This window comes from Argopecten irradians, chromosome 7 (genome assembly GCF_041381155.1).
Source record: "Argopecten irradians isolate NY chromosome 7, Ai_NY, whole genome shotgun sequence".
Taxonomy (NCBI): Eukaryota; Metazoa; Mollusca; class Bivalvia; order Pectinida; family Pectinidae; genus Argopecten; species Argopecten irradians.
Genome location: NC_091140.1, coordinates 41,331,150 through 41,343,738, shown reverse-complemented (window position 1 = coordinate 41,343,738; position 12,589 = coordinate 41,331,150). Strand labels below are relative to the sequence as shown.

The 12,589-nt window shown below is 37.2% G+C and overlaps 1 protein-coding gene across 6 annotated transcripts in view; it reads right to left on the bottom strand.

Annotated features, from left to right (window-relative positions):
* LOC138328462 (Krueppel-like factor 3) overlaps positions 1-12,589 on the bottom strand; it is a 49,503-nt gene that overhangs the window by 4,656 nt on the left and 32,258 nt on the right. For all 6 annotated transcript variants that reach the window (XM_069275272.1, XM_069275273.1, XM_069275274.1 and 3 more), the window contains 4 exons: positions 4,120-4,231; positions 1,531-1,624; positions 753-964; positions 139-312 (listed from right to left, as the gene is read on the bottom strand). In XM_069275272.1, the coding sequence (XP_069131373.1) occupies positions 140-312; positions 753-964; positions 1,531-1,624; positions 4,120-4,231 (591 nt within the window). In that variant the 3' untranslated portion in view covers position 139. The remainder of the gene's footprint in view (positions 1-138; positions 313-752; positions 965-1,530; positions 1,625-4,119; positions 4,232-12,589) is intronic.

The window sequence follows — 12,589 nt, the reverse complement described above, 5'->3', positions numbered from 1 at the left end:
ATGTTTGAGTCATGAACAAATATTTTACACAGGTAAAAATGTATAAAGAATGTGATTGATATTTAGTTGAAGAAATTATCAAAATTTAATTAAATAAATCAGAAAGTTAGTTACTAAAATATGAGTTATCTCCCTTACCTCAATGTCTCTTCATATGCAGAGCTAGATGATCTGATCGTGAAAAGGCCCTATCACAGACGTTACACTTGAATGGTTTTGCACCAGTGTGTTTTCGGTAGTGTCTGGTGAGTTCATCAGAGCGTGCAAACCGCCAGGTGCATCCCTCCCAATTACAGACATAGGGCTTTTCTCCTGTCAACATCAAACATTACATTTCCGTTACAACAAGGCCACAACATAAAGGTGATATATCTTCCCCAACGACTATTGGCTCCCATATCTCTGTTCCAGCCCTGGGCAATGCCATCAAACAGATGTCAGGTTCATTGTCACCAAAATATTTCTATCTTTGAGAAAAGCACAATTTCCATGGACAAATATACATATTTTTTTTCTGAAACGTTAATATTTATAGGCATGTTTGATTTGAATCACACGATTGTATACATAAAGAATTTCAAAATGTTGTTCAGGAAACAAGATTATTCTACTCTTTTATGAAGTAATCATTGTAGCTGCAATTTTAAGCTTTATAAATTAAAGCAGGAAAGAGACTTCCTGAACATCTACACCAATTTTCAATAAAATATTTCCAAAAATTTATCTTTATATATGGTGGTCACCTTTATTACCTGTGTGGGTTCGTCGATGAGCCTTGAGGTGAGAACTTTTTGTGTATACTTTATTACAGCCATCAAAGTCACAGCGATGGACTCGTCTCTTCTTCTCTCGCTCCAGAAACGGATCCATCCCAGCCGGTACCGGTGAGATGGAGTAGGGGGCACTGACAGGAAGTGGTGGACTGGCCGTGTGTGGTAACGAGTGCTCCAAGCTCTTAAATTTACTGTAAAAAGCAAAACAAATATTTATAAGATTAAAATATATAATTGTACTGAGAAAACTCATATTTTTGATCTGATATTTTAGCAAAGCACAAGAGAATGTAATGTATTCATATACTTCATGTGTTGTTATCAGGGATACATGATGTATAGTGCATGTCATTGCCCTTTTATGCAGAAATCTAACACCACTGCAAAATTTCACTATTCCAAACTGAGCATATGTTCATAATATCATGCAAATGTGTTATTTTTTAATTGTTAAATTCACAAAAGTAATGCCTTATAGTGGATATTTCTATCCTTTATTACTAAAATAAGTCGCCATTTCATTACTTAACGTCATGGAATATTATCTTTGTTTATTTCTAATTCAAATTACTGTAGTCTCACAGTTGAAAGACCAAGGTAAAACAATTCTTCATATAAACTTTGAAAAAGATTTTTTTTCATTTACATGTATTGACAAAATATTTCACAGGCCACGTTTGATTTACTATAAATCTATACAGTAATTAATAGATTAGTAAATAATTATAGTGTATAATTATAGAAGTTCTATACTTACTCGGAGGCTTCCTTGATCCTTCGTAAAGATAACAAAGCGGCTGACCCGATCTTATTGACTGCCTCCAGTGTGACATTCGGATGATCATCAACATCTACAAAACATGGCAATAGATCAGCATTAAATACCAAAAATAATTAGAATTTTTTTTAAAAATTAAATCAGATTTTATCAAAATCAATCTGCAAACAATTATGAAAATATTGGGATGGAAGCCTGATTTAAAAGGAAAAATAAATTAAAGAAAATCTGATAATCTGGACATGAATCTAGTTTGGATAAGTTTAATTATGGCAGCCTTTTAAATTTGTCATCACGACCAACACTAGATCGGAGTTTTACACAGCTGTGAGTTACACGCCCGGGCAAGATAAAGGTCACATGTTTTTTAAAAACAGGTGTAAACATGGTGAGAAACAATTGTTCACAACATTGAGCACGGTGAATCATCCGTTTATTTTACGTCCACTTTTTATCTCCGTAGATCGTTTAGATACAGGATAGGAAATGGCTGCCTTTCATGGCAGTAGTAAAAGATGGATTCCACATTAGGAGTAAATGGAGCCTGATTGATAGATACAGAGTGATTTTAATGTCGGTGATCACTCAGAGAGTTCAGGGTCCTTTGTTTTATTGAGAAGTGGTGACCTATATTTTACAGCAATAGTCGTACAGGTGTGTCTGTGTACAGGTGTGATGATGTGAGCGACCACTCCCTATAACGCCAGATAAATCAATAGGAATCATACTCAGAGTGACACTGTCCTAGGTTATTGCAGTGATGTAAATAGGACAATCGCAGCATACTCGAGCTCTAATTTAGGAGAGTTTAACATCAGGACAGACTTAGGATACCATGACCTTAGATCAATCTAATTTAGGACAAAATGGACACATGACAAAGAACACTGTAAATTTAGGACACTTCAACTTGAGGACAGAAATACAATGCCATGTTTTAGTACTTTTGTACAATTCTTTCAACCTTCCCAATTCACCCTAAGAAAAAAAAAAAAATTTAACACGTACCAATGATTTTATCATTTACTGATTCTCAGCTATCCGATACTCACAAAAAATGTTTGTGTAAAATGTTTAAACTGTGACCTCTGACCTTTTTATTGTGTTGTGTATAGCACAGATAGATAACAAAATGTTTTTATATCATCTAGAAATCAGTTTACCTTTACGATAAGATTACACAAAACAGGCCATTGTGTTGTGGACTAAAGGTTCTGTCAGCTTCATACTAGCTAACACAAACTTTCAACTCCTAAATTACCATAATGATACACATGGATAGTCCAATAATGATTTATTACATATAGAAGAAATTTTTGCATAATTTACATCTTGTATAGAAATTAAAAATAACTTTTTTGACAAAGCTTTATTTAATGACCTGTTAAAGTAGCAATTTATTAGGAATCTTTATCCAGTTGTGAAAATGACAGAGGCTAAACGCTCGAATGATACGCAACCCACCGGCCCCGTCCTGTTTGAAGAAGTGTGACGTCTGCTATCATATTCAGCCTTGTACCAACAGCAAGTGCTTGATGTGTACCTGCCCTACCCATGAACCGCCCCTTTGTGCCGGTCATGCCTGAGTGAGCAGCCACTATCTTACCGAGTCAATACACGTATAAGTACGTATACTGACATAGCGGCTTTGCTCTCCAGGAGGTCGTGCAATCAACCAACAGAGTACCACTCGGTACAATACCGCACCCTACCCCACCTATACCTAGTAATCTGTCGTCTGCTCTCAAACCTATCTACTCTTTAAATGATACTATTAAAATCTAAATTAACTTTTTATGATTTTTTTGCGAATTTTTGTCTGTTATACACTGAATAAGATGATTCAAATTTGCAAGTCATGTTGTTTAGAGATAAAACTGTCCCCCAGAGGGCGGTATATAGGATTATAAACAGGATTCAGCCTATGTCCAGTGACTGTCCAGTCACTATACGACCTTCACCTCAACAGTTCGGACATTGTCCAGTTATTTTTTGGCCATTGTCCAGTGTCTGTTCAGTCACCATATACCATTTAGGTCAATGTCTTTGTAAAACAACAAACAAAATACTTATCTTCATGAACCAAAATATGCCTCATCACTAAAGCTCATTGTGAGTTCTGGCAGTCAGTAATATAAGTAGGATTAACTCTACAGGTCAGTCAGGACACTATGCTAAGTAGTGGACAGTAGTGGACATTGGTCAGTCACCGGGAGGCCTGATTAGGCCTGTACTTATGCTAGTGTAAATATGAACATATGTCTCCAAATGAGACCAAACAATTATTCATGTTTATAAGGTTTCTCGCCTTCTTACCTTCAATCCCACTTGAAATTGTGTTACTGTTGAAATTACCTCTTGCACAAGCTCTTGACAATTTAAGACCAGCCAGAACAATAGGAGATAGTGAGCTTCAAGTTAGATTTCATGTTAAAATGTACACCACCATGTTACGCAATACAGGAATATTTTTTTCAGCTTTGATAGTTTTCTCTGGTATCACTCAGTGTTACCTGGGCTTTACGACATCTACAAGCCACACGTAACCATGACAACAAAGATACTGACCTTTACGTTGTACACGAAGGTCGAGTCCCTGTTGGGTCCTAAATGTGACTTCACCAGGGCTACCTGGCCTTTTACTGGTGACTGACAAATCCACCGGCTCTGTCTGTACTGGCTGAAACATACAAATGTAACACAAACGTGAAAACATTATACCACTAACCTATATATCATATCATAGAATCTTGTTAAATTAAATCAAACAAAAACACACTTGAATCGGTGAGACCAAGCCTATGGTTATTCCGTCTTTGCATATTACAGAGTTAGCTCCGTTGCGGGTAGGTATAGATTGTTACATCATTATTTTGTGAGCACAATTCATGTCGTTTTCTCCAAAATGTATGACGTTTCATTCGCAAACACATGACGTCACAATCAACACCTACCCGCAAGTTCAGATAACTGTAATATGCAAATACAGAATAGGTGGAGTCAGGTAAGTGGTAAAGCAGTAACTAACTAGAACTGTCACCAGAGTGGACAACTAATACCCCCTGCTTCACACATTTAGTTACAACTCCATTAAAAGGGCACATTACAGAACCCTATATAGTTTACTCAACTCCCCTTTATGTCAGGGTTCTGTGTACCAAATTTTATCAAAATCTGTCAAGTAGTTTAGGAGGAGTCAACAAACAAAGTTGTATCTACAGTCAGACGGATAGACAGATGGATGAATGGACAGACAACAATTCCAGTATACCAAATCTTAACTTTGTTGTGGCGGGTGAATGCAGGTGGTATAATAAAACTTAACTTTACCCCAATCTAAAACATTGGAATACAACACATTTTCTGAAAGAACTAATATTGCATTGTCTTTATTTAACACATGAAAAACAGAAACAACTTCAAAAGATCAGCAAAATAGTGATATGGTAATATCTTTTGAAGTATTATTAGTGAACAATAAGTGAACTTAAAGTGAACTTAAATGAACCAAAAGTGAACTGCGTAAGCTGCATCAAATGGAAATCCATGTATATGTACAAAGGTGTGTGTAGAAACCGCTTAGTAATAGGGAAGACATAAATCAGAGAAAAGCGACTTCCAAGCCACATTTAGGATTAGGGTGTGACAAAGGCGGAGTACCGAGTGTAACGAGTTAAATCTCAGGTGTTACAGGTGACTTCACTCACCTGTATAATTATATGCTAATCAGGTAAGTTAAAACGGGTTCTCTATAGCTTCTGCTTCCTCACGGCCCTATCTAACACATATCATTTACCTTATATGGCACACCCCACAGCTGGGGGCATCTGGTTTAATAATAGGTAAACGGCCGGGGACAAGGCAAAGTATGTGGTACAATAACCTCACTGCTGGGGGTAGGGATAGGTTGGGGGGGGGGATACAATAGGTACATATACTGTTACAGTAATTCCTAGGGGCAGGGAAACTTTGGGATGAGAAGGTATCCTTCTGATGGGGGCAAGGATAGGACATGGGAGGGGGACAGCCTTGGAAGCATGCAGGCGAGGGGGAAGGGGCAGGAACACCCCAATGCTGTGGGCAAGGATATATAGGTCTGGACAAGATACGATAAGACAATGACATGATCTATAATGGAATTGTATATGCATGTAAAACATATCTAATATATGAATACAAAGTTCATACTTATTATCAATAATCTGGTCCTGATTTCTTGGAACTAAAATTGAAGCATTGACTAAGTTAAAATTACAAGATTTATACATTATGTAACTTAAAGATTGCTCCACCGCCGACAGAGCATAACTGATATTCATTATTTGAACAATAATTGGTGTTTAATCATGTATATAAATGCCTAATTAACACAAAAATATAAAATAATTTATTTCACCTTTGGTGCATGCGCAATCAGAACTTCATTCAATATAGGATATAGTGCCAAGGAATTTTTTCGGGATGCAATTAATTATTTTTCATATTTTTAACTTGAAGTAAAATAAGAAGCTCAAACTTTTCAATGGTGGTAATGGTGTAAAGTAAGTAACTTTTGTAACTGAAGGAAAATACTAAATTGTCTGCTCCTGTGTTTGATAGTGAAAAAATAGCATTTGTCAGCGGTGGTACATCTTTAAGCAAAAGTCTGTTTTTGACTGAAGTTTGTTTTGAGAGATATGAACGTACCAGTACAATAATTAATTTCATCTATGTAGACAGTGCACTGAACTTAATATCCTTCATTTATAACAATCAAAATATGTATGACAGATTTTCTTTTTTAAACCATATATATTTATCATTTATATGCTTATTTTTATTCAAGAATAAAAGTTTAGGCTATTCTATGTTAATGTCCATATATAATGGCATGGAGCACTTATGATTATATAACTTTAACAGCTATAACGGTAATTATAAAATACTACTACAGGTATAACTTCTAAACTCTCACATAAAGAAATCCTCTTATTGATTAAGAAGACCCACAGCAAGTCATCATTAGATAGCTATTTTTAAACATATTCATGATCATCTACCCTGGAATGACAAAACGGTATCATGACTTTCAATTAAACCTTTATATCAATGATAAAAACCTATATATCGATATTACAGGTAACCGTCGGAAGGCAATGATCTGAAGTGCTCATTCAAGTAGTCACAAGTTATGACAATGTGCTGTTCGGGACATGTATTACATTGAAGAGGTAATATTTCAAAATCTATGGACCCTTTAAATTTGCTCCCCTAGAGAGTCAGGGGTTATCTGGGGTGAACAACCAGGAAGGGCTGTATTAAGTCCTTAAAAGTTGACACAGAAATTCACCGATATTTTTTTTCGGGCAAAAGAAAACATTTTATCCTGTCAAAAGAAAACAAGATTGTGTCACCTATCAAGATAATGTCGTTAAACAGTCATAATTATATCAAACAATATACGACTGTATCGGAACCAAACCTCATGGCTTGTAACCACACATGTCAGCCACACCAAAACATCCTACAAATAAACATTTGTTAATTTGAATGTGGACTATTGTTACGCTGTTCAGAAAACACTTGTCCCCAGACAGCTGCTGACATCAATTTTCCATCAAACTTGAGGATGTCAAGTATCAGTGGTGTAATATTGTGCCTGTCACCACGGCCTCGCGATACGACCCCAACTTCACAATCCCCGGGGTCATGTGATTCAATCTCTCTAGTCATATCCCATGGAGTCACTTCTGTAACAGTCCTGATAGAGCCCACAGGATCAATCCGGAAGTTCCTAGAAATCCCCATACATTGAGGTCTTTATCTTGTTTAAGTATTTTCCTTATCAAATTTGTTTTTTCCAAAATGCAAAATTTTCTGACATGACAAAAATTATCAACACTGCAAAGTTAAGAAATTGTGTTTGAATAGAATCCAAGTAAGTGAAGGTCTAACACACTGAAAATTGCATAATATAGCATACAGACACCCCCACCCCCACCCCCCTCCCCTCCCCTCCCCCATGGGACAGGGCCTGTTATCATAAAGACACCCATCCCCTCCCCTCTAATGCCATAATGACCCAGGGGACAGGACCCTGGCATCATATAGAAAACCAGGAACCATTACTCCAGTATTTTCATAGATCCCTTGGGATCCAGATCTAAGTGGTATATAGACCCCTGGAGATTTGGGGCCAGTATGACATTGACCCCTTGGAACAGGACCCTGGCATCATATAGATCGATCCCAGTGGACCAAGACCCCAGTATGCCATACAGATAAAAGTAACAGTACCTTATATATTACATATAAAGAAATCCAAGGATGGAAATACGTCAATGTCGCTGAGAAAGGGAATATCCGAGGCAGGGATTCATGTATTAGAGACACCTAAGGAGACAATCAGAACAGTCCGCCCCCTATAAGGACACGTTTGACACTCCATTTCTGATAAAATCATTCTCAAAACATTACATAGTAATGTAATAATCTGCACTAGTGATAAATATATTGAAAAGCTCACTGCACGTCCTTGTGAAAATTAAAAAAAAAAAAAGGTTAAAGATAAATAAATTCAAAATCCATATTTTGAATTCACTAGCTCCTAAAATTTAAAACCAATTTTTCATATATTCTGACAACAATAATAAAAGTGTATATAGATCCCATTAGAATGTTATCAACACTAATTGTTGACGTCATCAGGTAATTGAGAGCATACATACATGACCTTGTTAGAGAATAGACATACCGAAGGCAGGCCAGGATAAGGTAGTATCGGCGGGCAGTGGAGACAAGGCCCCATCTTATACAGGTAGTGAAGATGCAACTCGTCAGCCACAGAGAGATGCATGTTGTTGATACGAGTATAATCCTCCGAATCAGAATGACCCAACACAACGACACTCTGTCAACACTTCCTGGATATAACACTATTCACACAGGGCAGTATGACAGGCCCACGCGCTGCCTATGTAAATCACAAATCAGCTGTAGCGACACTCCCCGTACGACCCGACTCACGCGGGACACTTCTAGCGACTGGTGCCTAGGTTTACCTGGGCGACTGACTATTACCTCACCCTTCCCTGCCCAGGAGGTGGTGTATATACGTACTCACACTCAGGTGTGTTTAATAGCGCTAGGCAGGCGGGATTAGACCCCCTAGTTCCTAAATGCTGATCACTTATCTCGACAAAACTACCGAGCTAACAATGGCTTTGTCAACAGTCGACCTAGAGTGAAAATGTATTCCCTGTATTACACCTACATAATCAAAACGATAATATACCGCTCGAGACACGGATGAACGAGGGAAGAGGAGAGAGAATATTTGACCTGTTACATGTTCATTGGAGCATGACAGGACAATAAGGAGACAATAGGAAGTTGAGTGGGTGTCAACGGGCGCGGAGAGGCTTGTTTTGTTAAAATGATATGCTGACCGTCAATATACTGAATGACCTCAATCATATAGGTACTATATATATACATCTGATCATTGTAGTATTCCTTTTGTTTTAAGGGTAGAACTTACATAATAACATAAAAGGGATTTGGAGAGGAACCTATAAGTGAAGCAGGCTAAGACATGGAACTAGGACTTCGGGACTAGGAGTGAATAGACCTTTGAAGGGGACAGAGTCAGAACCTGTCAGAAGGTTGTGTAGTTGGAGGGGCTGGGACAAAGTTGGGGCTATTTGAAAGGGCTGTTGTTTAAGACTTGAAGGGCTAGAGGGATTAGGACTTGAGACTAGGGGCTGGGATACTGTGGAGACAGGGATGAAATCCTAGGGAATAGGGTGTGTGGAACAGCTGGAGAATCGAACCTATAAGGTGGGGCCAAGGTGGGACCCCTATTCTGACCCCAGAGAGACTTGGTGAGACCAAACAGAGGTAAGATCTGGAAAGGGCCAGGAACCTGTACATGTGTAGGGAATAGCTGGTAGACCTGGAGGGAACTTGAAAGACAAAGAAAGAGACATTGACACCACACAAAGGTGTGTTGGGCCCTTAGGAAATGACAGGGGCAGGTCGTTGTGAGAGAGGGAGGGAGGAGGATCCCCAGGTAGGGTTTACAAGACAACAGAGAAATTCTATCTACTCAGGTAACAAAGACGTGAGAAGTCAATATTGGTGACATATGAGCCGATAAACAGGAGTACAATAGGATCATGTGTTGATTTTTAAAATCCCACTCTTACTTAATTAATTCAATTATCAAAACACTTTGATTTCCTTTCCCTGACCTATTAACTATACAACGAGCTATGTTAGCACAAAGCAAATTGTCCTACACCTTTGACATAATTGACCAATTTTGAGATTTGTCATTCTCTAGTACAGGTAAACAGGTAAGATTTCTGTGAGGTCAGCGTGTCTCCCACAAAGACCTCATGCCAAGCTTTTAACTTTAATTATGTGCTTGTAGAAATAATGATTATAATACATAATTGTGATGATTTCATCAAATTTTACTGCCGAGTCAATATTGACGGAAACTAAATAAAGCCTTCTGGTCGTTGTGTATTGTGCTGCGAGGGGGTGTATATGCTATCCCTTTTAACGCCCGTTACCTTCGACTGCGAACACGGTCACAACAAAAATCGTCAAACAATGTGAGCGGGGACAAAGAACCCAGTGTTGGGAGGCTCCCGTGCGGGACTGGGCAGATTCAAATCTCTTCCTGGGGGTCTCATCCTGCATATTCAGGGGTCACGCGAGGCCACAGCGCCCTAACTCAACGTGTACTTTTGCTGGTCATCCCCGGCTGGTTATGATACAATAGCTAGTTTTTCCAGCATGTGATTTGCTTTGTTTGTTGTATATGCCAGTATAATATTACCTGGGCGTGGGCCTTTGTTTATGGTGGAGGCAGTCAGCTGTACTAGTCGAATGACGTACCTGTACAGGTAAAACGGCCTCCAGGTGTAAACTAACGATGTAAGAGGTCCATTTAATCAATTTACAGGTAAATTTGGAATCAGGTAATGAAACAGATATCAAAACCTCCGTCAGCTATTTAAACCAAGCTGACTCACCTTCTTCTAATGTTTAACTTTCATTTACTATTTAAAGAGGCTTTCTACCTATATATCCTGTCAAAGCTAATGAATTTTAAAATAATTCCATTAAAATGTACTGAATAATTTAGTGCTTACAATAACTGCAAAGTGCGATTGGCCCATACAATATATAAAATGGCAATAGGAAGGATGATGATATTGTAGGATTACCTTTCCTGTCAACTTTAAAAGAATGTTTTATTATAGTTGCAATTTACAGAAAATAATTTTTTAAAAATGAAATTCAACATGTCTAAAATATGGTTATTATTAGAGTTACCTCCCTTTATTTAAGATTTTTTTATCAGATTTACAATTAATTAGTTTAAGATTTTTTTCTTGCGTATCTGTCAGAGAAAGAAGAAATTCATCTTTACTATTATGGTTTAGATGTGAAGGAGTTATTTCCCTTGTACCTTTAATTGTGATTAGTGACAGAGTTATCTCCCTTTTAAAGTTATTTGATGTAAGGATTCTCTTTTAAATTATCTCTGCACTAGATATCACTATGCTACATTTAATTAAATTTTCATGTCAGACCTCAAACCCGCACTTTATCATCTCCAAACCTTACCCTCCAAAAGTGTGATTAAAACTAGATCAAAGTCGCTCTAGTTCAGGAACCTAACACGAAATATATAGGTCACTTCATTAGGTTGATGTAAATGCAGCCAAAACAGTGTATTTATAAGTGTGATGAACAACTTGACCTTGATGATCTTGGCAACCAGATTATGACCTTGGAGATGGCCCCTACCACAGAACGACCTTTGATATGGCCCCTGACAGCATCCAGTACCCCATTGATTTACAAACAACAATGTAGAGTGTATAAAAAGATTGATCAATTTTAAAGAGGGACAGACAGGAAGGAAAGAATCTTTAAATTACAAAGACATTAATCTTTTTTTCAGCATGAAGAACGATGCTCCAACTTTTACACTGACAACGGGACCTTGTAAATCAAACTTGATCTGTATTATGGTTTCTACTTTGGTAAATTCAATTTTTCAAAACTAATGTGTAATATGTACAAGTGCAATTTTTAAGACGAATAATTTAAGCTTTAACTTTTTTATTATCTTATTTTTCTCTAAATTGAGTAAGTTGTCCTCATAAATGTGCAAACAAATGCAAGGGTGTAATGTCCCAACAAAGGCAAAACCCCTAAATACTGAAAGTTGACCTTAAAAACTATGCTTTCCAAATTTAGTCTTTTTACCAATAAAGCAAGCATTCATCTTTTTTAAACTGCATATTAGGTTTTGAGTTGACATTTCTTTTTAAATATTCTCTATCTTTAACCAAAATTACACATTAGACTGACTTTAACCTCTAACTGCATATTCGTTGAATCTTTAACCTTTTTTCTACCTGCACACCAAGCAGATATTTAACCTCAGTCTGACCTTAGATTGACCTTTAACCTTTTTAACTGCATGTTCAGTTAACCTTTAACCTCTTTCTACATGCACACCTATATGACATATATAAGTTCAACCTCAGGGTGAACTTAGATTGACCTTTAACCTTTCCACAATCATTTAACTTTTCCAAAAATGCACACTAGACTGAACTTTTCCCTACAACTGCAAATTTAAGAGATTTTTTCACTGTATTCCAACATTATATCAGAATTGGTGATGTTGTTAATCAGATCATAAACTCCATGTTGAGAGTGAATTGGTTCCATGTGTATATAGAAAGATAAAGTCGTTTCTGTGTATTTATATATGTGGGAAAACTCCAATGATAAAACAACCACTACAACTTCACCCTGAGTTTATGTTACTGCGTGCAAATCGCTACAAATAAACGTCATATAATATACAACATGCTGTTTGACCAAATCTACATAGACGTGTCAGAAATCAACAAAATGTTTGTTTTTAGGTGTCGCTGATGTAAAGGCTACAGAAAACAAGGCCCAACTTGGACTAGAACAAATATTGAAATAACATGACATTAACAGAATTTTTTTTGCTGCCCAA